The sequence below is a fragment of the Hyperoodon ampullatus genome (assembly GCF_949752795.1).
Source record: "Hyperoodon ampullatus genome assembly, chromosome: 10".
In the NCBI taxonomy this organism is placed as follows: Eukaryota; Metazoa; Chordata; class Mammalia; order Artiodactyla; family Ziphiidae; genus Hyperoodon; species Hyperoodon ampullatus.
Window position 1 is genome coordinate 67,446,502 of NC_136923.1, and position 27,664 is coordinate 67,474,165.

The following is a 27,664-nucleotide window of genomic DNA, read 5'->3' on the forward strand; positions in this document are numbered from 1 at the left end:
CCTGGAAGGGAAGGCTACCGCCACCCCTGAGAGCCAGGAGCCCCAGGCCAAAGGGGCAGAGGCTAGTGCTGCCTCAAGGGAGGAGACACAGAAGAGGCAGCGCCCCAGGCCGCAGAGCCATCCACTCCCTCGGGGCCGGAGAGTGGCCTTACACCAGCGAGCGAACAGAATGAGTAGCTGGGTGGGGGCAGGTGGGTGATCTCTAACCTGCAAAAACTGTGCTGTCCTTGTGAGGTCACTGCCTGGACCTGGTGCCCTGGCTGCCTTCCTGTGCCCAGAAAGGAAGGGGTTATTGCCCCCTAGCCACGTTCCCTCTCCTCCTCTCCCTCCTGTGGATTCTCCCATCATCCATCTGGTCTTCCTCTTAAGGCCAGTCGAAGATGGTCCCTTGCAGTTTCCCAAGTTAGGTTAGTGATGTGAAATGCTCCTGCCCCTGTCCCTGCCTCCTTCCCTGTCCCCACCCGTGCAGAAGGCAATTGCTGGTTTTCTTCCCCAATTCTTCTCCAAGTAGGTCTCCCCAACCTCTCCCTGTCTTCTCCTTTGCCCAGGCTGACAGGAACTGCCCTGTAGAGGTCCATCTGTGTTCAGACCCAGAAGATGCCAGAGCTATGACCGGGCCTGCAGGTGTGGTGCCGAGGGGAAATCAGCCATGGAGCAGCCACCGGAGGAAGCCCCTGAGGTCCGGGAAGAGGAGGAGAAAAAGGAAGTGGCAAAGGCAGAAGGAGCCCCAGAACTCAATGGGGGACCAGGGCACTCACTTCCTTCCAGCAGCTATACAGGTAAGGGGGAGCAGGCAGGGGACATGGGGCGGAGGGGGCACAGATGGGGTTTGGGGGACAGGGAGCCTGGCCCTCTGCTAACAGCATCATCATGGGGTGCAGGGCAGCAGGGTGGTTAAGGACTGGAGCCAGACAGCCCAGGGTCACACCCCTGCTCTGTTGCTCATCAGCTGCAGGATCTTGGGCAAGTTGCACCCCTTCCTCCTGTAAAACAGACAGGGATTATAGGGGACAGGCTTTTGTGAGAATGGAATGAGTTAGCCTGTGTAATGCACGTCATCCTCATTATTATTCCACCTCTCCTACCACAAGGGATCTGGGACAAATGTGCATCAACAACATGCCAGAAAGATCATCTGTACCTGTGATTGTTAGGATCAGTCAGAACACACAACTCAATCTGGTACTAATTACACATCATCAAGGTGCATTGTAATTAGGCAGATGCTAAGCACTTAGTGAGAACGACTGGAATTAATAATACTTTTGTGTAGCCAGACAGATTTTAGCTTCTCTTGTCTAACTTGCTGGTTCCCCTTTATCTACTGCCAGCAGCAGTGTAGATGTTTTCCTCTGGTACCTTGTACTGTGGTGTCCTCATCTTCATCATCGTCATCATCATGCTATGTCCACCTTCAAGGGCACCCAGACGCTGCACGCCCCCCCAGCCCCTGGCTCTCCCTGCTGCTGCCGCCGCCCCTTCCGTGCTCCCTCTACCTGAGTGCCAGCACATTCGGCTGGTCCTCGCTCCCTTCCCTCAGAGGGTCCTCAGCGTCAGTAGAGGATGTGCTGCCGGGAGGGGCGGCCTGATTTTGCTGCTGGCTTCAGCTGAAGGGGATCCTGACCACAAGTGGTGATTCAGAGCAGCCGAGCAGGCCTGCCCCACAGAGATGCGTTCTGGCTCCCTGTGTCTGCATGGGGAGAAGGAGGCAGGTGATGTCAGGAGTTAAGCCAGGGTGGGGGCTCTTGGGGTGGGACAGGCTCCTGCTTGAGCCTGCACCTAAGAGAGGCCTGAATCCTTGGGCCTTGCTTGCTGCTTTGAACCTACAAAGCAGAGTCCCGGGATTTTGCAGAGGTTCTTCCTCTTCAGGGCACACGGTGGGATAGGGTGAGGGGAGAGCCACCATCCAGTCCCTCTGATCCCACCAGACACCCTGGAACGACCAGAGTAGGCCCAGTGTGATTTCAGGGCTTGAGAGAAGGCATCCCCTATCCCCCAGGGTAGCCTACTCCCTGTCGGTTGGCCAATGGCTTTGCAGACCCAACCTTTCTCAGGAGAGAGGAATGAATGGCTGACCTGCACACAGGACCTGCACACACTGTCCTGAACTTGAGACAAGTGGGGAGGCTTAGGAGGCAGAGGGGAGACACTGGGAGCTAAGAATGAGCAAGAGTTGTCACTGAGGACACCAAGGGAGAGTGGAAGAGGAAGAGAGGGCCCTGGGGTTGGTGGCCTCACTGCCTACCCTAGCCCACACTGCCCCCATGGCTGGCCCAGGCACGTAGAAGTACCTGCGGTGTGGTGTCCTGTCCTGGGGTTTCCTACACACGCTGTGGGGACCATATCCCCAAATGATAGGCTGTTTGCATGCAGACCAGAGTGTGGTAGCTTGTGCAGAAGCGGGCGAGGCAGGCATGGTGATGGTGTCTCGGGGAGCTGTACTGGTGGGATTTAGGGCACATGGGGAGACGTCTGGGGCAGAAGTTACCCAGCCAGTCTCACAGTGCTGTGTATGATGTTGTGTTTAATAGATTCCGTTTATCAGTAAATGGATGAATTGGCGGTAGAAAGACTTACTCGTTCAGTAATTGAAATGGAGGGGGCTGTTTAACCTAATCATTAGGTGAAAGCCAGAGTATGTAAAATTCTACAAGACAAGCCCCCCACCAGAAAAACAGAAGCGGGTAATTCAGGGTAGGACAAATACAAATGGCCAGAAAACATGGAACATTTTTCAGTCTACTCAATAGTCAAAGAAGGAATCTTCAGATGAGATGTCATTTAGCCTGTCAGATTGGCAACGAGGCCTGGGTTAGCCAGACGGTGAGGACGTGGCCCTGCAGTAGTCCCCAACGGTGGTAGGGGCAGCTGGGCAGTGCAGGCCATTACTACTTAGCGTGCATTCCTTTGGCCCTGCCAAAGGAATGTATCCAGTGTAAATACTCGCTCAGCGTGCACAGAGATTTCCACACTTATCTACAAGAGCAGTGCTCATAATAGCAGAAAATTAGAAAGTGCCCATGTGTGGGGAATTGGTTATATAAACTGTGGTAGAGCCATACGGTGGGATGCTCTGCAGTCATTAGGTCTCTATATACTGACAGGGAAGTAAGTTCCTGACAACTTGGGGATCCCATTGTTTAAAATTCCTTATAGGGCTTCCCTGGTGGCGCAGTGGTTGAGAGTCTGGCTGCTAATGCAGGGGACACGGGTTTGAGCCCTGGTCTGGGAGGGTCCCACATGCCGCGGAGCAACTGGGCCCGTGAGCCACAACTACTGAGCCTGCGCGTCTGGAGCCTGTGCTCCGTAACAAGAGAGGCCGCGATAGTGAGAGGCCTGTGCACTGCGATGAAGAGTGGCCCCTGCTCGCCGCAACTAGAGAAAGCCCTTGCACAGAAACGAAGACCCAACACAGCAAAAATAAATAAATTAATTAATGAACTCCTACCCCCAACATCTTCTTAAAAAAGAAAAAATCCTTATATATCTTAGAAGGCACTGGAAGAGGACACTCAAATAGCTAGTGAGGCTACTCTGAGGAGTAGGATTGTGGGTGGAGGGGATTTGTCAGATGCTGCCTGTGTGCCCTTATGTGTTTTTCTCACCAAGTCTGCAGTATTCTCATAACTTACTCTTTTTTTTTTTTTTTTTTTTTTTTGCGGTACGCGGGCCTCTCACTGTTGTGGCCCCTCCCGCCACGGAGCATAGGCTCCGGACGCACAGGCTCAGCGGCCATGGCTCACGGGCGGCACGCGGGATCCTCCCGGACCGGGGCACGAACCCGCGTCCCCTGCATCAGCAGGCAGACTCTCAACCACTGCGCCACCAGGGAAGCCCTTCTCATAACTTAAAAAGCAAATACATTACTTTCTTTAAAAGGGTAAAATAAATTAGTTGTTGTTGTTTTCTTAAAAAAAAAAAAAAAAAGCCAGCCGGTGAGGGGCCCTGAAGATAGAGCTTCTTGTGTTGGGGATCACACAACCCAGGGCTCGAATCCCAGATCTGCCCCTGTGGACTGTGGTCCTTGCCAGTGCCCTTACCTCTCCAATCTCAGGCTCTTTGCCTTTTAAGGCTGCATCCTGGGACTTCCCTGGTGGTCTAGTGGTTAGGATTCCAGGCTTTCACTGGGGTGGCCCAGGTTCAATCCCTGGTCGGGGAAGATTCCACAAGCTGCGTGGTGCGGCCCCCAAAAAAAAGCTGCATCCTGCCCATCTCAAGGGCCGGCTGGGTGAGGAGTCAGTGGTGGCATGTGACACACCACAGGCACCGGTCAGCACGTGCTGGCTCCCTGCCCCACCCCGTGAGTCTATGACTTTGGCCTCTGGAGTCCCCTCAGGGACCCATGAGGATGAGGCACAGTCTCAAGCCCTGAAACAGCAGGAAGGCTGCACAGTTTGCTTTCCTTCTGACCCTCCAGAGGTTCTGTGCTGACCCTGTGCATCTCTGTACCAGGCTCAGCACCTGCCAAGCCCCTCCCCCCACCCAGGAGGCGGACAGGACAGGCCTCATCGTTAGCGCTCAGCAAAGAGGAAGCTCGCGTGGCCGGGTCCCCCGTCTGGGCAGGGGCAGCTGAGCCAGCGTTGACCTCCCACTCCCACCCTCTTCCTCTCTTGCTTCAGTGATGAAGGTCCCAGTCACACCCAAGAAAGAAGTCAGGGGTCTCAGCGCAGGGCTGAGGAAGATAAAGTGTCCTTCCTCTTGGCCGTGATGCCTCCTCTCAGTCAGCAAGTGTTTGGTGGGTGTCCAGCAGGGGTCAGCCATCCAGTGAAGGGCAAGGCTGAGTGCCTGCCCTGAGGAGCCCACAGTCCAGGCCAACAGAAGTAAGGAGGCTGCTTGGTAACCCAGCCCCAGAGTCCTACAGAATTGGCCCTGACTTCAGAAGCTGTTTGCCTTTGGGGCTCTGCCAGCAAAGTAAATAGACAGGGCTGTTCCCTCTGGGCCACCCTCACAGCTATGACAACAGCCTATCTCCAGTGATGGAGACTAGATATACAGGAGAACTCTCGACTACACTAATGACGTGAATAAGGTCAATAGCGTCTGTTTGCTGAACTTGTAATCAGAGATGGTGCAACTGATACTTCACTCTCTGCGTGACAGGGGTAGTGCTTATGCTGAGTCCAAACATTCGAATAATGGCATAGTGTTATCCTTGGCAGTGACGCATCTCATAATCACGAACTGTTGATTAGTAGTAATGAACACATGTACACACACGAACACACACATATACGGAAAGTCACAGAGTGCAGTGGGTAAGAGCTCAGCCCTAGGGGTTGGATGGTTCTGGGTGATAATTCTCACGCTGCCACTGTTAGTCAGGGTTCTCTAGAGAAACAGAAACAAGAGGAGGTGCGTGTGTGTGTGTGTGTGTGCGTGTGTGCGTGTGTGTGTGTAGAGAGAGAGAGCGAGGTTTATTTTAAGGAATTGGCTCATATAATTGTGAGGGTTGGCAACTCGAAATTCTGCAGGCAGGCCAGCAAGCTGGAGACCTGGGGTTGTTGATAATGTAGCTCAAGTCTGAGGCAGCCTGGAGGCAGAATTCCTTCTTCCTTGGGGAGGTCTTGGTCTTATTTTCTTCAGGCCTTCGACTGGCTGGCTGGGGCCTGCTCACATTGTGGAGACTCATGATTTAAATTTCAATCACACCTAAAAAATACCTTCACAGTAACAGGTAGACTGGTGTTTGACCAAAAGCTGGATTCCATGGGTACTTGGCCTGGCCAAGCTGACATAAAATTAGCCATCAGAGGGCTTCCCCGGTGGCGCAGTGGTTGAGAGCCCGCCTGCCGATGCAGGGGACACGGGTTCGTGCCCCAGTCCGGGAAGATCCCACGTGCCGCGGAGTGGCTGGGCCCGTGAGCCATGGCCGCTGAGCCTGCGCATCCAGAGCCTGTGCTCCACAACGGGAGAGGCCACAACAGTGAGAGGCCCGCATACCGCAAAAAAAAAACACAACAAAAAACCAAAAAAACAAACAAACAAAATTAGCCATCAGAGCCGCTCTCAGCGTGTCACTTAGCCTTCTGAGCCTGTTTCCTCACCTACGAAACAGGTGTTAAGAAGACCTGCCTGAAGGGTTGTTTTATGGGTCACGTGAGGCTAATGGTGTAAAGCGTCCAGTAGAGGGCCTGGAACACAGTAGGCATGCACTAAAAAAGAGGTGTTATTGCTTCAAACACACAGCCCTTGCCGGGACTCAGATTTAGGGTCAAATCCCAGTCCCACCATGTATTGGACAGGTAATCTCGGACAGATTCCTTAACTTCCCGAGCCTCAGTTTCCTCACCTTTAAATGGTGGCAGTTACTGTCTTCCAAGATGATTTGAAATGATACTAATGAGCATAAAGACACTAACACGTTCGGCACTTAGTTGGGGCCTGATAAACGCTGGTTCTTTCCCATTCCCTCCCAGGACTGTTAGAGGCAGGCCCTCAGGAGGGGTTTGGGAGGCCAGGCAGGTAGGGTGTGGCTGGGGCAGAAGTTCAGAGGTGGGGCTCAGGGCCCAGATGATGGCCATCAGGTGAACAAGGGCATCTCCTGAGAGCAGAGGAGGAGGCCAGGTGAGAGGACTGCCCTGGGCTGGCCCAGGAGAGTGGTTTTGCCGGCAAACAGCCCTCAGAGGGCGAGCCCAGGGTGTCTTCCATCCAGCATGCCTGGGGGTCCCTGAGGCAGAGGATCCCTGAGGCAGGGGCTCCCAGTGGGAGGGAGGGCCTCTCGGAAGCCCAGTCTCCTGCTAAGAGGTCATGGGGTGGGGGGACCTTCAGAAGCTGGTCCCTTGAATGGGGAGCATTCTGCCATCATGACTTTTGGGTAGGATGTGATGGTGATTGGAGGATAAAGTCTTAAGCCAGGTGGTCAACAAGGAAGAAAAAGAACCTTTATCTTTGGAAAACTCACCACGAAGTGATGGGATACCCCAATACACATCTACCCCACAACAAAACCTACCCCTGTAGGATACATACACTCCACCCGCCCCAGCCCCTCATCTCCCCTGCCTCTTTCTACCTCGTGTGTCAGTTATTCGAGTTCTCTTATTCCCCTCAAATAGGCGGGGGTGGGGTGGGGCCCTTGTCCCATCACCCTTCCGCCCCAGGCTTCCCGGACTACCTATACCCATCCACCACCTGGGGGGCAGGACACGCCCAGGGCCCCCACGCTGCCCTGGGTCTCTTTCCCCCCCCAGTCCAGTTTGCCACTCTTCCTGACTGGGGCCCCCCTGGGGCACTCACCCTGGGCCTCTCCCTACAATCCAGAGCCCTGGCTGCCTCGATGGTCCATGGGGCTTGGGCACTTTGGCTTCTTCCAGGGTGAGCAGGGGCGGCGGCAGGCCAGAAGTGAGAGGAGGCTAGGTCTTGTTCGGGGCTCTCCGGGCCTCATAAGCAGAGGACCCTCCTCCCCCACCTTGGGTTTCTGTGAAGCCATGGGGAAGAAGAACAAGCAGCCAGAGGAGGGAAGAGGCACGGCCCCTGCCTGTGTGGGCACATGCTTGGGAGCTGCAGAACTGCAGCTTTCTGATACCAGTAAGCCTCATCCTAACTGAAGCTGCTATTTCCACAGCACTTCCAAGGTCCGGGGACTTCCTCTGTTAACTCCTCTGCTCCTCACGGGGACTCGGAGACACATGCTCCTGTCACCTCCATTTGCAGAGGAGGAGACAGGCCCAGAGGGCAGAGCTGGGTTGTGAGCCTCGGACCCCCGACCTGAACTCAGGCTGTGTGGCTCCTGAGGCCATTCTCACCCCCTAGGCGGGCTGCTTCTGAGCACCCGGAAGCCAACTTGGGGGTCATCGAAGCCCTGACCTTTGAGCCCAGAGAGGGGAGCAGTCACCTTCCCTGACCACTTCACGCCCAGTCCTGCACCACGCTGCCTGCCCCGCCGCTGGCCTTGCCACTCATCAAATGTCTGTGGAATGAAAAGGTAGGGTGGCATTGCCATGTGCCGTACCAACAGCAACCAAGTGACCAGACACCTGCCAGGCCTCCAGGGCCACAAGGGGGACGAGGAAGGCACCACCAAGAGGTGGGAACAGACTGAGATGATAGGTCACTGTGGACCAGACTCAGTGGCTTTTGAGATCCAAAGGGAACGTGAGTAGAGACGTGCCGAGTCTAGCAGAGGAGACAGACGTGCAAACCACATAAACAACACCAATTACAAGAAGTGCCAGAAACCAAACATGCACACAGACCACATAGATCGGGGGAGGAAGTGCCGGAAACCCTCCCTGCTCGGCATCTGCGCAGGTCTCTACAGAGCGGTTTTACATGTTATCTCGTTTTCTCCCAGCAGACGGTAATGTGAATCCCATTGCCCCCGCTATAACGCCGGCAGGAGCTGCGGGTCCTGCGCGGCCCCTCCAGCCCCCCGGGGGCTGAGGCCAGGACACCCAGGCAGCCTGAGGACCACTTAGTCCAGAGTCGCTGAGCGCCTGCCCCGCGTCCATCAGCAGCGCCCTGGTGGACAGAGTCCCTGTCCTGAGGCCCTTATGTCCTGGTGCGAGGCGTCCAATGCTGAGTGAACACAAAGGCTCCGGAGAAGACCAGAAGGGCTCGGCCCCACCCCCACCCGCACCCCCACCCCCACCCCACAGGCTGTCGGCTCCCCGCAGCGCAGGCGCAGGAGCCGAGGGCGCCCGCTCTCCCAGTCCTCGGGCTGAGGCGGGCGCGGTTACACCCCTTGGAGTGACTGAAGTTGAGAGCTAAGGCTCTGTGACAGGCCAGGCTGTTTCAGGAAGCAGGGACTGTGTCACCCCTACCCTACCCAGCCCGGGGGTCTGGTGCTCGCGCTCCTTCCTGCTGGTGGGGTGGGTTGCGGCTGGAGGCTTTCCTGCTGTCACTCCTAGGACCCCAGGGGACACCGGGAGAGCTGGGAGGAAGGTGTCGGGGAGTGAAGTACGCTTTGGTCTGGGGGTAGCTCCATCGTGGGGAGTCAGGCTCTTGTGCAGTGACCATACTGTAGAGAGGGTGGAAGGCAGGCCTGGAAGACCTTAAGTCTGGGCTGACCGCCATGGCTTGGGTCTCCCTGTGGAGCTGTCTGCTCTAAGCCACTGCTCCTCTGGTCTGGGGATTTGGCCCCTGCCCCTGAGGAGGTTGCTCAGTCATCAGGAAGAAAGCAGAGAAAAGCAGGTTGGCAGGCCAGTCTGGCAGACGCAGGGCAGGCGGCCCGTGGGGTCACACAGGGGCACTGGGCTGGGGGCAGAGACGGGCCCAGTCAGGCCCCCTTTCCCAGGGAAGGGCTCATTTCTGAGCGTCCAGGGGAGAGATTCAGGAGAGACCCCGCAGCCATTCTTACTAAGTCACCTGATAGCACAAATACCCTGAAGTCGCCTGTGGCCAACTGCTTTCCTTGCCGACACTCAACACGGGGTTCAGACGTCTATACATTTAACAGGAAAACACTCGAGGAAGTTCAGTCCACCGCCCGGTCATAGTGACTGAGATTTCTGCTTTTTCTGCTCCAGCAAGAAGTTTCGTGGGAATGACTTTGAGCTTCTTGAGAGAGCCTTTGCAGCATCTCAGGAGTCCGTGCATGAATCAGATTTCTGGGGCGGGGGCTGAGCTCTGCAGAGGCCTGCGCTTCTGTAGCCTCCACAAAACACATTTCACACAATCCCCTGTGGGCCCACACAGTGGAGTCTCTTAAGCCAGGGAGCCACTTCCTAAGGACAGTCTAAAGAGAATCTCTCTGCTTCTTCCCTCTTGCTCCCCTCCTCCCAAAACACAACCATCCCCCGCATGCCCTCTCCCCGCCAGCAGTGAGCTCAGCCCAGGCAGGTCTGACTCAGCCCAGATAGTAAGCTGCCTTTCTGGAACACTTGCTGGGTGTCGGGCCTGGGGGAAATGCTTTGGACACTTTCGCCCTCCACCCAGAGAAGCTGTCATTGACCCCACATTCTAGATGTAGAGGCTGATCCTCAGAAAGGTTGACTCCCAGAGGTCACATAGCCCTTAAGTGGCTGAGCCAAGACTGTGATTCCCGCCCTGCCACCTGGGCTGCCCTGCGGGCTCTGGTCACCTCCCCAGGCCCCCAGGCCTGGCAGAACACAAAGCCGCCCCTGTGTTGTGTGTCTGCTGACCTCTCCCTGTGTTGTGTGTCTGCAGACCTCTCCCGGAGCTGCTCTCCACCCTCGCTGCTGGACCAGCTGCAGATGGGCTGCGATGGGACCTCGTGTGGCAGCCTCAACATGGAGTGCCGGGTGTGCGGGGACAAGGCATCAGGCTTCCACTACGGTGTTCACGCGTGCGAGGGGTGCAAGGTACGGGCAGTGGAGGGGTGGCTGCCCATCGGGGCTGTGATCACATAGTGAGTTGCCCTGCCAGGAAGGCTTTCCCTGCTGCCTGGCAAGGTCCTGACCATACCCAGTGTGGAATTCCTGCCTGGGAGGCAGCCAGGCCCTTGGGCCCGTTCCAGGCTTAGCTCTGGGTCCTGTTGTAGAGGAGGGGTTCCCTCGCTGGGCCTGCCCTGCTGGGTACCGTTGGTGCCGACCCAGCCACTCACCTGGGCTCTTTGGGCTGCTGGCGCCCCCTGGGGACCTGACACGAGAAGACATGTAGGACAGGATGAGGGTCTTGGGCTTGAGCCATCTTCCCAAGGTCAGGGTTTCCTGCGCCTCAAAGCCCGAGGGAGCGCTTTGATTAAAAAAAGGAAACGTTATATTTCTTTTTCTGGTTTTGCTTTTGGATTCTTCCTCCTAACTGCACACCCATCAAAATTTCACATATTATTTTATTAAATGACTACCTAGAAAAGATGCAGAACCAGGTTGCATTTACGAATAAATCAAGTTAGCCACAGTACAGTTTTGTGTCACCAAACTAACAAAGAAGCGCTTAAAATAAATATGCTATATTATTTCAGTTATTTTCAAAAGTTTTAAAGTTGTTTACTTTCTTTCTCCCTCTCTCCTCCAATAATATTTCCCCCCCATTACTTCCAAAATTCAGGAATTGTTACATCTCGATGCGTAGTCAAGCCCCCTGGCATAACCCAGCAGGCAGGGTTTTACCCTTTCTCCCTTCCTCGTGGCTTTTCTCTTCCTCACCTGTCCACTGTCCCTCAGGGCTTCTTCCGTCGAACAATCCGCATGAAGCTGGAATACGAGAAGTGTGAGCGGATCTGCAAGATCCAGAAGAAGAACCGCAACAAGTGCCAGTACTGCCGCTTCCAGAAATGCCTGGCACTGGGCATGTCGCACAACGGTGAGCCAACCTGAAACCAGGTTTCCGAGAGCCCAGGAACAGAAAGGGGGTGCCCTCAGAGCAGCGACCAGCACACAGTCAGTACGCGGGTCAGCTTTGACCTTGCTGAGGCCTGCCTTCCCAGACTGCCCAGGACCCGCCATGCTTCCCAGGCCGGGGGCAGTTGCCACCTGTCTGCACCTGAGCCTCACCCTCTCTGGCCCAGAAGGGACCTGGGAATTGACCCTAACTCCAGTAGTGTTGGAAACACCACTCCCAGAACCTTAAACCTGTCTTGGATGACCTGACAGGATGTGAAAAGCCACTGCCAAGGCCCAGAATCCCCTCAGGTTTTCTTGGTTGTTGAGGGCAGGCAGGAGCCAGTGAGTGACCATGTGTGTCAGCTGCCAGGAGCCAGGCTGGAGTTTCCTGGAGGCCGGCACTCCCGGGAGATGGAGCCTGCTGGGCGCTGTGAACAAGACAGACAGAAGCCCTGCCCCTCCGGAGCTTATATTCTGGAGGGGTTCCCCAACATTCCAACTTGCTGGCTCTAGAGCTTCTTAGGGCCTTGCGCTCAAAAAGTGTGTCTCCGCCTTTGGCTTGTGTACCTTAGAGGTGCTGGCCCCTGCCCAGGCTCCTCCATGACTGTCCCCCTTCCCCGTGCAGCCATCCGCTTTGGCCGGATGCCAGAGGCTGAGAAGAGGAAACTGGTGGCAGGGCTGACGGCAAACGAGGGGAGTCAGCACAACCCCCAGGTGGCTGACCTGAGGGCCTTCTCCAAGCACATCTACAGTGCCTACCTGAAAAACTTCAACATGACCAAAAAGAAGGCCCGTGGCATCCTCACCGGCAAGGCCAGCCACACGGCGGTGAGTGTCACTGCTCAGCCTGGCAGCATCCCGGGCTCTGGGCCCTGCTGCCACCTGCCTGACTCCTGGGAGAACCAGGCCTCCTCCCTCCCCTCACTTCGTGGTACAGGCAAGGGGTATGGGGCACACATGGGCGGGGGTCCCCCGAGGCCTGGCCTCTAATGGGGCCTGGTTTTCAGCCCTTTGTGATCCACGACATCGAGACACTGTGGCAGGCAGAGAAGGGCCTGGTGTGGAAGCAGCTGGTGAACGGTCTGCCCCCCTACAAGGAGATCAGTGTGCACGTCTTCTACCGCTGCCAGTGCACCACGGTGGAGACCGTGCGTGAGCTCACCGAGTTCGCCAAGAGCATCCCCAGCTTCAGCGACCTCTTCCTCAATGACCAGGTGACCCTTCTCAAGTATGGTGTGCACGAGGCCATCTTTGCCATGCTGGCCTCCATCGTCAATAAGGATGGGCTTCTGGTGGCCAACGGCACTGGTTTTGTCACCCGTGAGTTCCTGCGCAGCCTCCGAAAGCCCTTCAGTGACATCATCGAGCCCAAGTTCGAGTTTGCTGTCAAGTTCAATGCCCTGGAACTTGATGACAGTGACCTGGCTCTCTTCATCGCGGCTATTATTCTGTGCGGAGGTAAGTGAGGGAGGGGCAGTGGGTCGGCCCCGCACAGCCAGCCCTCCTGGGGGCTGGGCCCTCACGGCAGGGGCCGAGCCTAAGCTCTGACAGCATGAGGAAGGGTCCATGTGATGTTGGCAGTGGAACATGTAAGGTACTAACTGTGTGCAGGACCAGCTCCATCTAGTATAGATGGAGATGAGATAGAAAAAAGACTGAAAGGAAATATACCAACATGTTGATGGGGGTTATTTCTGATAGTGGAGAAATTTTCTGTGTTTTACCTGCATTTTTCAAATTCCAACACAATAAATATAGTAAGACTCATGCTGACAGTGGCATATGGCTTGCTTCATGCCAGGCACTGTTCCAGTTCCTTTTCCTAGATTATAACTCTTTAATCCTCATAACGACTCTATGCCAGAGGCACTTCTGTTATCCCCATTTTGCAGATGAGGAAACTGAGGTCCAGAGAGGCTGAGTGACCTGCCCGTAGCCTCATTGCTCTGTGGTAGAGAAGGGGTTTGAGTCCAGGCAGGGAGGCCCACTTTTCCCAGGGCCAAGTTGCCCACACCGGTGGGGTTAGGGGAGCCGCCCTGCCCTTCTGAGACCCCGTGTGTGCCTGCTTTCTCCCACATCTCTGCCCTCTGTCCCCACAGATCGGCCAGGCCTCATGAACGTGTCACAGGTGGAGGCCATCCAGGACACCATCCTGCGCGCCCTTGAGTTCCACCTGCAGGCCAACCACCCTGACGCCCAGTACCTCTTCCCCAAGCTGCTGCAGAAGATGGCTGACCTGCGGCAGCTGGTCACCGAGCACGCCCAGATGATGCAGCGGATCAAGAAGACAGAGACCGAGACCTCGCTGCACCCCCTGCTCCAGGAGATCTACAAGGACATGTACTGAGGGCTTCTCTGTTGACCAGCCGCCGAGCACTGGGCCTGGTGGCCAAGGGGGAATCACACACAGGCGGCCCGCCTCCCTCTCCCTTCCCCGACTCCCTCCCTTCTCAGCTCCTCTGTCTTCTCTCATTTCTTTGTTCATTTTCTGCCTTCCTTTCTCGCCCTCCCTTCTCTCTCCCCATCTCCGTGTCTGTCCCTCTTCCTCTTCCTGTGAGGCAGTTTGTGTTATTTCACCAGCAGCGCAGAACAGCACCTCTGCTTCCCCACCCCACCCCACCCGCCCCCACCCCCAGCAGGAGGGGCCGGGCCTGCCCTCTGCACCAACAGTCCCCTTCTCCCATCTTCAGTCTTCACAGCAAAGGACTCGAGCCATCCAAAGAAACACTAAGCTCTCTGGGCCTGGCTTCCCAGGGAAGGTAAGCAGGGCCAGGGCTGAGTGCAGAGCGGCCCCTGGTCACTGGGTCCCTGGCGGAGGACGCCTCCCCCAGCAGGCGGCCCAGCCCGGGCTGCGGCTTGGCTCCCAGCAGGCAGCGCACACCTCAGCCCCGCTGACGCCTCCGCCCTTCCCTTCTTTTCACCGGTCTTGCAGGCCAGTGTCACTGATGGCCCCCCGCGCTGGCCGCTGGGGGACACACGCCCAGCCTGGATAGAGGTGGGGTTTCCTCCGGGTGGGGGTCCCTACACCCCTGCTAACGAGGAGCGAGCTTAAAGAGAGGCAGAGGGAGGTAGGGGAGATGGCGAGCCGGAGACTTGCCTCTGAGCCCAGGCCTGGGGCGGGTCCCCCATCAGCACCCCACTCTGTCTGCCCCTCTGCAGCAGCCACCAAGTCCTGCCTACGGGTGTCGACACCGCGCTCCCCTGTCTCCTGCAGCGCCAGGGCCTGGCCTCACACGCGCCCCTCCTTTCTCTGGTCTCCGGGAGACACTGGCAGTGGCTCCAGCCCAGCTGAAGCTCACGCCCCACACACACTCCCTCCAGCCCACACACCACAAGCACTGAAATCACTTTACCTGCAGGTTCCACACCCGTCACCCTCCCCTCCCTGAGGCAGGCAAGTGCCCAGAGGGGCCTGCAGGTGGACGGGCAGAGCTGTGCCCCTGTTCCCGAGGCTAGGCCAGATCCCTTGGTGGGCACGGGGTCCTGTGGACCCAGCCCAGCACCTACTTGCAGGGGAGGTATCGGGGATAAACTGATCCTGCTCGTTTGTGACACCCGTCTGTCCCAACAACTCTGCTGCCCTCCCCTTTTCCTTGTATTTGGCCCAGCTGGTCACCTGGAACTCTCCCTGTACTGCCTCTGGTGACCAGGGACCTTGCTAGGCCCCGCCCCTCCCCCTCGTCCCCGTTGGCAGAAGCACAGCTTGGAGCGCCGCCGTCTGAGCGGAGGACAGAGAGCCTACCCAGCCTGCTTCTCCAGGGAGGAAACAGGTCTGGAGGGGTGAGGGGCTGGCTGGCGTCTCTGAGAAAGGTGGCGGGACATGTGGGGTTAGAGCCCAGGCTTCCTGGGTCCTGTCTGGTCTTCCTTCCCGAGGGGCCTTTCCATGCCTGAGGATCACTCTCTACTGGCAAGATTCTCCCCTCCCCTCCCCCGCCATGCACCCCATCCTCATCCCCCTCCCCAGGTCTGGTACTGAGGATACAGCTCTTCTCAGTGTCTGAACAATCTCCAAAATTGAAATGTATATTTTTGCTAGGAGCCCCAGCTTCCTGTGTTTTTAATATAAATAGTGTATACAGACTGATGGAACTTTAAATAAATGGGAATTAAATATTTAAGAGTTGATTTAAGCTAACTCAGCTTACAGTGTTTTTCCTGGGGGCTGATGAGACCCCTCCCCCTCTTCCACATCCAGTGCACAGAGGGGGAGACTTGGTCAGGCAAATGAGACTGTGGGGTGCTGGCCCAGGTGGCGGGGTCGGTTCTGGCTTGTGGGGCTGCCCATCGTTCCCCCTCACCTCTTGCTCTGTTCACCACTCCTCAGTCAGCAAGGTTTGTGGAGAACTGAGAAGATGTCACCCCACCCGGACGGAGCATTTGGGGTGGGAGGGGGAGAAAGGATACACACCCTCTGAGAAGGGTGTGTGGAACCATGGCACAAACCAGGTTTGGGGGTGAGGGCGTCTGGGAGGGGCTAAGAGGGGCCTGGGAGGAAGCACGTCCCCCTGGGCCTTGAGTGGTATGTGGGACTTGCACAGGTTTTTGGGGTTTTTTTGCCACGCCACGCGGGATCTTAGTTCCCCAACCGGGGATCGAACCCATTCCCCCTGGAGTGGAAGCGTGGCATCTTAACCACTGGACCACCAGGGAAGTCCCTGGGACTTGCACAGTTTTACCCCCACGAGACATCAGGGCTTTCCTCTCCTTAGCTGATACCCCAGTTTTCTCCTTTACTTACAGTGGTGCCATCTCCACAGACAAATGAATCAAAAATTTAGACTAGGGGCTTCCCTGGTGGCGCAGTGGTTGGGAGTCCGCCTGCCGAGGCAGGGGACACGGGTTTGTGCCCCGGTCCGGGAGGATCCCACGTGCCGTGGAGCGGCTGGGCCCGTGGGCCGTGGCCGCTGAGCCTGCGCGTCCGGAGACTGTGCTCTGCAGCGGGAGAGGCCGCAGCAGTGAGAGGCCCGCGTACCGCAAAAAAAAAAAAAAAAAAAAAATTTAGACTAAAAAAGAAGAAAGCAACCTTAAGAGAATTAAAAGATACTGTCTTTGTGATAATTCTGTAAAACTTCTGAAACTTAAAAAGTTTTATTATTAAAGGAAGAAATGGGGTCCCAGGCTGATAATATGCCTGAGGAGCCTGGAAGAAGCAGACACAAAACCTTTCTGGAGGACAGACACAGGCCGTACAGAACTCCCACAAAATTACAAACATGAAGAGACAGCCTGCATGAAAATAAATAGAATAATGAGTGAAATTAGAGCCCCAGGACATCAAAAAGTATAGCTGTTGATTATCATATAGGAGATAAATAAGTTTTATATTATTTAAAAATATAAAGATATGAAAATCATATGAAAGAAACAGTTTGCTTTTTAAGGAAAAAAAAAAAAGACAAACATTTTAAAAGAAATACCTGGAACTTCCAGAAAAAAAATGAGTTAATAAACAGACACAGCCAAAGAGATCATTTTTACCCCTCAGAAAAGATCTGTAGAAATTATCCTCAAAATAACATAGGAAAGCCAAGATAGAAAATGTGGAAAGGAAGAATAACAATACAAATTCTCATATACTGCAGAAGGGAGCAGAAGTTGATAAAATCAACTTGAAAAACAATTTGGCAAAATCTTGTGAAGTTAAAATGCGCCTGTGGAAGCTGTGAGGCCTCACCCAGGTTCCACCCCTCAGAACCTGGGCACTGAGGTCCGTGGCAGCTGGGCTCACAGCTGAGTTCCTCTCAGGAAATTGCCGGCAGTGAAGGGGGCCACCTTGCCCAGGATAAGCACACCCCCTCCTCAGGGGCAGGCTATAGCCAACATGTGGGGACAAGCCAAGGCTCCTTGCCCCAATTTGAAACAACGTGAAGAATCGTCCAGCTCCAGAACTGGGGCTTCTGTCCTAGGTACATTGCAGTTTAAGTTCTCTCTCTACCCAATCCTGCTTCCTACAATTTCTTACAGGTGGTGTTCTCAGGAGCACTCCCCAGTGAGTGTCCTGCAAGTAAACCTCTAAATCTATTTCCTGGAGAAGGCAGCCTGACACAGTACCCTAGAGTGAAAGCCACCAAATTGCACTGACTCATGCACATGATCTTTACAGCAAGAGCAAAAACTTAGAAACAATAAAAATGTCCATCAACAGGAAAATGTATAAATTTGATATATTTATACAATGTTTAAGAAAAAAAAAAAATTGAAGAGTGGGGGAGGGAAAAAACAACCTAGAAGAAACACATGGGGAAAATTATATATAATTATATATAGGAGATAAATTATATATAATTTATATATATTTATATATTTATATATATAATATATATTATATATATATATATAATAAAAAATTTATATATAATCTTGAAGTGGATAGACCTTTCGAAAATATCTTGTACACACAGAAATTTCTAAGTTTCATGCAGTATACACAAAACTTAGAGTCTATAAAATAGAGAGATAAAAGATCTTACTACATCACACTAAAAAAATTTCTTCCAGTGGGGGGAACACAAAAAAATTTAAATCAACCATGTTAAAAAAATGTGTGACATAATAAGAGAAAGGCTAATTTCCTTAATATGTAAAGAGCACCTACCAATCAATGAGTAAAATGTCAACAACCCAAATGGGCAAAGGATATGAACAGGAAAAGAAAAGCATATGGAGAGATGCTTAATCTCATAGTAAGAGAAATGTAAATTAAAACTACAATGAGGGGGGACTTCCCTGGTGGCTCAGTGGTTAATCTGCCTGCCAGTGCAGGAGACACAGGTTCGAGCTCTGGTCCGGGAAGATCCCACATGCTGCGGAGCAACGAAACCCGTGCGCCACAACTACTGAGTCTGTGCTCTAGAGCCCACGAGCTACAACTGCCACAACTGCTGAGCCCCAGTGCTGCAACTACTGAAGCCCACACGGCTAAAGCCCATGCTCTGCAACCAAAGAAGCCACTGCAATAAGAAGCCCGTGCACCGCAATGAAGCATAGCCCCCGCTCGCCACAATTAGAGAAAGCCCACGCACAGCAATGAAGACCCAACGCAGCCAAAAAAAAAAAAAAACCTACAAGGGACTTCCTGACGGTCCAGTGATTAAGACTCCATGCTTCCACTGCAGGGGGTGCGGGTTTGATCCCTGGTCGGGGAACTAAGATCTCACATGCCACAGCCAAAAAAATTAAATAAAACTACAATGAGATACTGTTGTTTTACATAACAAATGAACAAGTACTAACAAGTTTGATTATATTGTGTTGGCAAGGGTGTGCAGACACAGGCACTCTCATACTGTTGGTGAGAGTATAATCTGGCACAGCCACCACAGAGGGCTAATTGGCAGCATCTATAAAAATTTTTTTAAATAATTTTGATCCAGGGCTTCCCTGGTGGCGCAGTGGTTAAGAATCCACCTGCAGGGCTTCCCTGGTGGCGCAGTGGTTGAGAGTCCGCCTGCCGATGCAGGGGACAAGGGTTCGTGCCCCGGTCCGGGAAGATCCCACATGCCGCGGAGCGGCTGGGCCCGTGAGCCATGGCTGCTGAGCCTGCACGTCCGGAGCCTGTGCTCCGCAACGGGAGAGGCCACAGCAGTGAGAGGCCCGCGTACCGCAAAAAAAAAAAAAAAAAAAAAAAGAATCCACCTGCCAATGCAGGGGACGTGGGTTCGAGCCTTGGTCTGGGAAGATCCCACATGCTGCGGAGCAACTAAGCCCGTGTGCCACAACTATTGAGCCTGTGCTCCAGAGCCCGCAAGCCACAAGTACTGAGCCCCTGTGCCACAACTACTGAAGCCCACACACCTAGAGCCCGAGCTCTGCAACAAGAGAAGCCACCTCAATGAGAAGCCCGCGCACTGCAACAAAGAGTAGCCCCTGCTCGCCGCAACTAGAGAAAGCCCGCGTGCAGCAACGAAGACCCAACACAGCCAAAAATAAAATAAATAAATTTTAAAAATAAATAAAAAATAATTTTGATCCAGCAAAAGTTAAGAAAATAACAAAGATGTCCAAGACAATTCATTTCCCAAACTAGTGTCTCAATTTACTGATAAATATAGGAAGTTGATTAAATTCAATTTAAAAATCTCTCCTTAAACTTTTAAGTGAATTCCTCTTATTTCGTCTTTTTAAATTTCCCAGCTTACCTCCCACATGGGTCACTGCAGTCTAGTGGAGAGTACATGGGCTTTGGAGGATTAAGATAGGAATTGAGGGGGTGTTAGGAATAGTCAGAGCTGGAAGGGCTCTTCCCCTTCTCCTCACCCCCCATCGTCAATGGGCCCAGTCCAATTGTTCTCCACAGTGCAAGCTACAAATCCAACAGCCATTTATACTGCCCAGGAGAGGCTCTGACTGGCTGATTTGCTCTCATCTAATCTGGAGCTTCCTCATTAGACAGAGCCTCAGACAAGCCCCCTCCTGGCCACCTCTTATGGTGGCCCTTGCTGAGGCCCTTAAAGTCCTTAAACCATCCCCCCAGTTTCCTCCAGTAGTCATCTAGGGATCCCTTAAGGCCTTCATGCCCCACCCCACCCACATCCTGTAGCCTGGACAGGGCATTTGGAGCCCCCAGCCTCCTAGCCTTCCAGCCATCCTGCTTCACCGTCCATCCCTCCTCCTGCAGGCCGGGGGCCATGGGGAGGGGTGGGCCTGCCTGCGCAGCCCCTCCTCCCTTTGGCCCTGCCCGGAGAGAGAGGGATAAAGGAGCACCAGAGCAGCCCTGCCTGATTCTCATTAGGGGTCACAGCTGGGATGGACCCTGCGGAGCCGAATGGCAGCAGCCGAGGTGGAGAGAGCAGGCCCCGCTCCCAGCGACCACACAGGTAGGGGCCTGGGTTTTGGGAGAACACAGAGGAAGTGGGAGAAAATTCTTTGGGGTTCTGTCTGTCCACTGAAAGCTCAGTCTTTAAGAATTTGGGGTGCATCAGGTGGGAAAAGGGGCTTCCTAGCCCCCACCCCAACGCTGGAAGGGTCTGGAGACTCTCACCCCTCACAGTTCAGAGGAGGAGACTGAGGCCAGAGAGGGGGTAAGTCACGGCTAGCTCAGGGTCTGACCATTTAGGGTGGAGATTCCCCACTTGCCTTTTTTCTCTTCCACTCAACAAATGTTTCTCTGCCCAGAAATACTATACAGCTCCCTGCAGTGGGATCTGGTCCCCTGGTCATCTTTGTAGCCCCAGTATGTAGCCTGGTGCCAGGTGTTCATAAGTGTGTGTGAATGGAAACACTTCAGGTTGAACATTACACCATTAGAGAGTCATTCTTTGGGGTATGCTAGCTCCCTAGGCCTTCCATCAGGCATTCATAACTTAGCGCAGATTCATTTTGCCAACAGATGGAAGAGATGAGTTCCCCAGAGAGAACTGAATATTGGGTAAAGGAAGGATCATTGTAGACCTTAGGGTCTCAGTGTGAAATGGTTTTCCCAAGCTGGGAAGAAAGGCAATCTGGCAGCAAGAGGAAGGCAAAAAAAAGAAGATGGACATTTACTAAAGGAGATTTTCGGTTGTTTCTGGTCCTGCCCAAAGCTCAAGAAGGAAGGTGGCATGCTAGACTAAGTTTGGCCCTCAAGTTTTAAGAATCTTGGTCAGGGGGCTCATTTGGCAGGTTCCACCTCCCCCTCACTGTACCCAGCCCCACTATCCTCATCCCTGCTCTTCTCCTCTGCACACCCTGTGTTCACCCAACAGGCCAGCCCTGATCACTGCTCAGGGGTCCACTTCTCTGGCCTCCCAGCCACCCAGCTGCTTTTGCTGCCTCCCCAGGCCTGGATTACTGGTGACTTCTGGCTGTTCTGTCCCCAACCCTTGGCCTCAGAATTTGGCTTAAGAAATTCCCCAAATCCAGCAGCCCTTACCCCTGACAAGTCAATCTTGGTTAACTAGAGAAGTATTGTGCTGAGTGAGGACACCTGGGTTATAGTCCTAACTCTTGTTCTGAGTCCCAGGCCAGTTACTTGACCTCTCTGAGCCTCAGATTTTGAAAACAAAAGATGACTCCTGACTTTTAAGGCTTGTTTTGAGGATTAAATGAACTAATTTGCCAGTACCCCAAACAAAATGTGTTTTATTGGTATGTTAAGGCTGTGTGGGTGGAGGGCAGGACTTATCAGAGCATTTAATATGTTCATGTACGGTAAGCAATATACAACATGACTCTAAAAAAATATAGATGGAGGAGTTTCTCAAATCAATTTGATCACAAAGCCCCTAGCTCCTGTTGCTGTGGCTTGTCTGATGGTCTAAGAGCACCTCTGGACATGCTGGGAGAGCTCTGTTGCTGGATCTCTCAGCTTGTGAAGGAGCTAGTATGGTGGCCTCTTAGGCAGTCCTGGAGGTCAGCTTCATTGGTGGTCTTTAGGGAAAGCAAAGCTTTGGGGACTGGGGACAGCAGGCTTTCAAGCCCTTCCTTTGAGGGCCACTGGCTCCTCCCCTAGGGGGTGAGAGGCTCCTCCTCTCAGGTCACCCACCCTTTCTCCAGTGACTGTCATTTCCACCTCGCCCCTCACCCCAACCTCCATCCACCTTCTATCCTCCCTAACTTTGGCTGTCACCACTGATCTGGTCCCTCCCCCACTGCAGCCTCTTCCTATCTACTCCTCATGTTATAATTGGGAGCAGAAACATACCAGGCCAGGCATCTTCTATAAACCTAAAAGAAATTTGAAAAAACATGTGTCCCCTCCACACTCCAAGTTATCTAATGGTATTCATCATAACGTAAATTGTTGCAAAGGTTAAATTTCTAATGTATTCTAAATAGTCCCACTTTAAAATAATACAATTATTCTTTTTTAATTCCAAAAGAGAGTTTTAAAAGATGTTTTTAGAGTAGTTACATCACGAAATCAAATGCTTTTTACCGTTTCTGAATCTTTCTTCTCCAAGACTGGCACTTCAGGCAAGATTTTGAGGGATGTGTTCAAAGCTCTCAGCCCACAAGAACTTGCCCTCAATCTTCCTGCAGGAGTCTCTCAATTTTTCCAAGCCAGGCAGTGAGAATGATTGAAAGTCACCATGGGGTACTGGGCTGGGGCTGGCTGTAGCTCTGTGCAGAATTTCAGTCGAAGGTATTTCGGGCTGCTTGCTTTGGGACCTGCCAATGAACTTGCTGTGTGGGCAGCTGAGCAGCAATGGCAGGTGAGCAGGGTGGATTTGATTAAGTACATTATTCTTTTCATGCATCCAGTGGCATCTAAATACCAGAGAGATTTAACATATACTGTCATCCATTTAAAAGTATATGAAAGCAGGCTCTTTACAGTTTTACATAACTCCTTTTCTCCTTGAATGCCTATTCTACTTCTCCCACAGAATTTTACCAATACAAATATTTTTCTTCTCAGAAGTCTTCACGATATTATCTGTTCCTGCAACAAAAATATTTGTGAAACAGAAATATGACTTTTTCCTAGATTTAGTTATTAGTAGTACTCAACTGATCAAAAGAAATAAATTACACACTTTTTTTTTTTTTTTTTGGCCATGCCATAGGCTTGCAGGATCTTATTTCCCTCACCAGGGATCGAACCCAGGCCCTGGCAGTGAAAGTGCTGAGTCCCAAACACTAGATTGCCAGGGAACTCCCTACACACTTTAACAGTTAATTACTAAATAACAAAATTTTCATTACAAAATTTAGATGAGATTGTTGCTTCCCCCCCACCAAAAAAAGCTCATGTATCCATGGATAAACATTACTTATTGCTAGAATAAGACAGGATTCAACATCATTTTCTTTCTTTTTTGGGGGGGGCGGTTGTCATTCAATTTTATTTTTAAAATTTTTTATTGGGGTATAATTGATTTACAATGTTGTGTTATCAACATCAATTTCTATTTTTAATATTTATGAATGGAAGCACTGAGAAATCTTGTTCACATAAATAAGCAAATGGAGATGAAAGGTTATTTGTTATATCAGGGGCAATCAATTCTTTGAATTTCTTCTGAATTAAACCAAAAATGACATAGTGGTCTGAATTAAAATCAAAAGTTACCGTTTAATGATCTTATATTACCTTCCTGGCCCTCACAACAGCTTCCATAAAAATAACAACATGATAACAACTACAGTTATTATAAGTATTATATTATGTAATAATATAATAATAGTCATTGTAATAGGACCATGTGCCCGACGATCTGGTACCTTCACCAGCAAGACTGGGTGCCTGTCACCCATCCTGCCCTTCCTCCACCTGCTTCTCTGCCAGGGCCTCTCTTGGACATTCTCTGGAGAATGGTGGGAGCCACTCTATGGCAGACCCCCAGCATCAGCTGGCAGTCTGTGTTCTCTTGGGACAAGAGTCTGGCCTCTGTCCCCGGTCCCTGCTGCCCTGGCCGCTTCACATGTGGGCTTATTTCCACACCTGGCAAGGAAGCACACGACAAGAGCAGAGGTCCCCAGAGCCCTGGCTCAGGCCTGGACACATAGTAGATTTTCAATAAATGCTGGCTCAACTTGGCCTCCTCCCACCCTTCCCACCTCACAGGCTGACCCTCAAATGTCCCTGTAGTAGTGGTGACGATGATGATGATAATGATGACAGCAGAGTGATAAGAACAGCTAATATTTATTGCGGGCTTGCTATGTTCCAGGTATAGTTGGCCATGTGTATCTGTGGGTTCCGTATCCGTGGATTAAACCAACTGCAGATCGAAAATATTTGGGAAAAAAATCCCAGAAAGTTCCAAAAAACAAAACTTGAATTTGCTGTGTACCAGCAAATATTTACATAGTATTTACATTGTATTAAGTGTTATAAGTGATCTAGAGATAATTTAAAGTATACAGGAGCATATGCATAGGTTATATGCAAATACTATGCCATTTTATTTTTTTTTAATTTTAATTTTTATTTTTTCAATTTCTTGGCTGGGCCACGTGGCATTCGGGATCTTAGTTCTCCGACCAGAGATTGAACCTGTGCCCCCTACAGTGGAAGCATGGTGTCTTAACCACTGGACCACCAGGGAAGTCCCTATGCCATTTTATATAAGGGACTTGAGCATCCATGGATTTTGGTGTCCATGGAGGTTCTGGAACCAACCTCGCACGGATACCAAGGGATAACTATACTTTACATACAATATCTCATTTACGTTTTACATCATCCCATAAATTAAGTACTGATAACTTACAAATGAAGAAACTGAGGCATGGAAAGTTTGTCCAAGCTCATACCACCAAGAAGCAGTGGTACCAGGCAGAACTGGCTATATAATTTGTGGGACCCAGCATAAAAAGAAAATCAGGGTCTCTTGTTCAAAAATTTAATAATTTCAAGACAGCAATGGCAAAACATTGAAGCAAGCGTGGGGCCCCTGCATGACTACACAGGTCTGTGCCCATAGAGCAGGCCCTGGTTCCAGAATCTGAACCCAGAATTCTGAATCCAGAGCCCACGAGACTGTGCTTGGAGAAAGTAATAGGAATCACTATGATTTACTGAGCACCTGCTATGTGCATTGTGCAAAATCTAAAAAAACCTTCACGACAACCCTGAGGTAACAGGAGGCATTGTTACCCTCATGTTTAAGGGGGAGGAAACCAAGCTTTAGGGAAATTGAATTACCACCCAGGGTTATCAAGCGGAGTCAGGATTTGAACACAGGACCAAGCCTGGAGCCTGAGTCCTCATGTCACACAGCCTCTTTCTAGAAGGATCACAAAGGCGGGAACTAAAATGGGGCTGGGCATGACATGACTCAGATGATCTCTTAGGAACTTTGACCGAGGGGCCTGTCACTGCAGGTCCAGCTGCTGCTTCGCTCAGGACCGGAAGGCATCCCAGGTCTGCAGATATTTCCAGCGAGGCTTCTGCTTCCACGGAGATGGATGCAGGTAAGCGCCTCTTCTCGAGTGGGAAGCGGGCTGGGAGACGTGGGAGGGAGGAATCATTCTTCATGGACCATGCATCTTCCCAGAGCCCCTCTGCCCTCAGCTCCAGGTACTAGGCTGAGCTAGCTCTGAGCCCTGGAGGAGCTATCCCTTTCTCCTTACCCTTCTCTTCCTCACGACAGCTACCGGCACCTGCAGCCTCTCCACCACCTTGAGTGGGGCCGCCGCCATTCGGAGCCACACATCACCCTCTCAGGCCCCCCGCAGGGACTGACCCGCAGGGGCTCCGAGCCCTCCTACCTGCCCTCTGTGACTGTCGGATGGGGTTGGGCCGGGACCTACCAGGGCATGGAGCCTGGCCTGGAGGAGTTGTTCAGCAAGGCTGAGGACATTGGTGGCAGCTCCTGGAAGTCCCTGTCCCTAGCATGTGAGTCATCAGGGGTACTGCAGGTGGGCACAAGTGAGATCTGAGACCAGGGTTCCTGCTCTGTCTCTGAGCAAGGTTTATATTTCCTTCCACCCACTCCCTCCTCAAGATTCCCAGCCAGAGGGAAAATTTCCTCTGGCTCTGTTGCTCTCTGTGTTCTAGAAGCAGAATACCATGGTGCCTGTGGAGTCAAACCACCTAGTTTCAAATGCTGGCTCCACCACTTAGGAACTGTGTGACCTTGAACAAGTCACTTAACCTCTCTGAGTCTCAACTGCCTCATCTGCTAAAGGGCACTGATAATAGCACCTACTCACAGGGTCTTGATGAGTTCGTATATGTGATGTGCATAGCACAGTACCTGGCACAGAGTAAACACTAAATGTTAGTAGTTATTTTTAAAATTTTTGCTCTAATTCAGTGCTGTCCAACAGAAATATGTTACATATGGAATTTTTTTCTTAACATCTTTATTGGAGTATAATTGCTTTACAATGGTGTGTTAGTTTCTGCTGTATAACAAAGTGAATCAGCTATATATAAACATATATCCCCATACCTCCTCCCTCTTGCATCTCCCTCCCACCCTCCCTATCCCACCCCTGTAGTCGGACACAAAGCACCGAGCTGATCTCCCTGTGCTATGTGGCTGCTTCCCACTAGCTATCTGTTTTACATTTGGTAGTGTATATATGTCCATGCCACTCTCTCACTTTGTCCCAGCTTACCCTTCCCCCTCCCTGTGTCCTCAAGTCCATTATCTATGTCTGCATCTTCATTCCTGTCCTGCCCCTAGGTTCTTAAGAACCATTTTTTTTTTAGATTCCATATAACATATGGAATTTTTTGTATAAGCTTTATTGAGATATAATTCACAAACCAAAATATTCACCAATTTAAAGTGTACGATTCAATGTAATACAGTATATTCAGAGTTGTACAAACATTAGCACTGTTTTTTAAAATTAATTTTTATTGGAGTATAGTTGGTTTGCAATGTTGTGTTAGTTTCTGTTGTACAGCAAAGTGAATCAGTTATACATATACATATATCCACGCTCTTTTAGATTCTTTTCCCATATAGATAGTTACAGAGTACTGAGTAGAGTTCCCTGTGCTATACAGTAGGTTCCTATTAGTAGCACTATTTAATTCTAGAAGATTTTCATTACCCCAAAAAGAAGCCCATTAGCAATCACTCTCCATCTACAACCCTTCCCAGCCATTGGTAACCACTAATCTATTTTCTGTCTCTATGGATTTGCCTATTCTGGACATTTCATATAAATGGAATCATACAATATATGGCCTTTTTGTGTCTGGCTTCTTTTATTTAGTATAATATTTTCTAGGTTTATTCATGTTGTAGCATATAGAAGTACTTCATTTCCTTTTATGGCCAAATAATATCCCAGTGTATGGATATATACCACATTTTGTTTTATTCATTCACCAGTTGATGGATACTTGGGTTGCTTTTGCTTTTTGGCTATTATGAATAATGTTGCTATGAGCACTTATGTACAAATTTTTGTGCGGATGTATATTTTCATTTCTTTGGGTATATACCTAGGAGTGGAATTACTGGATCATATGTTAACCCTATGTTTAATATTTTGAGGGAACCACCAAACTGTTTTCCAAAGTGGTTGCACCATTTTACAATTCACGCATGTAATTAAAAATTTTCTAGCAGCCTCATTTTAAAAAAAGGAAAAAGAAACAGGTGAAATTAATTTTAATATTTAACCCAATATATCAAAAATTACATATCGAATATTGTTTCAATATCTAATTAATATAAAAAGTTAATAATGAAATATTTTAGAGACTTTTTGGTATTCAGCTTCAAAATCCCATGTGTATTTCACACTTATGACACATCTGAATTCAGACTAGCTCCATTCCAGGTGCTTGATAGCCACATGTGGCAGGTGGCTATCGTATTGAATAGCACAGGTCTAAACAGTTGTGTTAGAGACACAATCCTGACTAGACTCTGAGCTACTGGTGGACAGAACTTTACACACCCTTAAGGCCTTACATGCAGCAGACGCTTAGGCGATACCACATGAATGAGTAAATGAATGAATGGATCCAGTTTTCCCCAACAGCTGCTGATGGTGACCACAGCTACTTCCCAAAGTCTCGGCCTATGTCAGACCCTGTCCAGGAG

The 27,664-nt window shown here is 51.3% G+C and overlaps 1 protein-coding gene across 6 annotated transcripts; it reads left to right on the top strand.

Moving 5' to 3' along the window:
- Positions 1 to 608: 608 nt before the first annotated feature.
- Positions 609 to 13,572, top strand: PPARD (peroxisome proliferator activated receptor delta; the record flags this gene model as incomplete). Of its 6 annotated transcripts, none has more annotated exons than XM_079713936.1 (6): positions 650 to 779; positions 10,108 to 10,262; positions 11,067 to 11,205; positions 11,851 to 12,053; positions 12,233 to 12,683; positions 13,325 to 13,572. In XM_079713936.1, 6 exons carry the CDS (start codon positions 650 to 652, stop codon positions 13,570 to 13,572), a joined length of 1,326 nt encoding a protein of 441 aa, XP_079570062.1. The 6 variants fall into 6 exon arrangements, with proteins under 6 accessions (XP_079570063.1, XP_079570067.1, XP_079570062.1 ...); XM_079713938.1 differs by having other exon boundaries at positions 12,440 to 12,683; XM_079713939.1 differs by having other exon boundaries at positions 13,441 to 13,460.
- Positions 13,573 to 27,664: the final 14,092 nt, after the last annotated feature.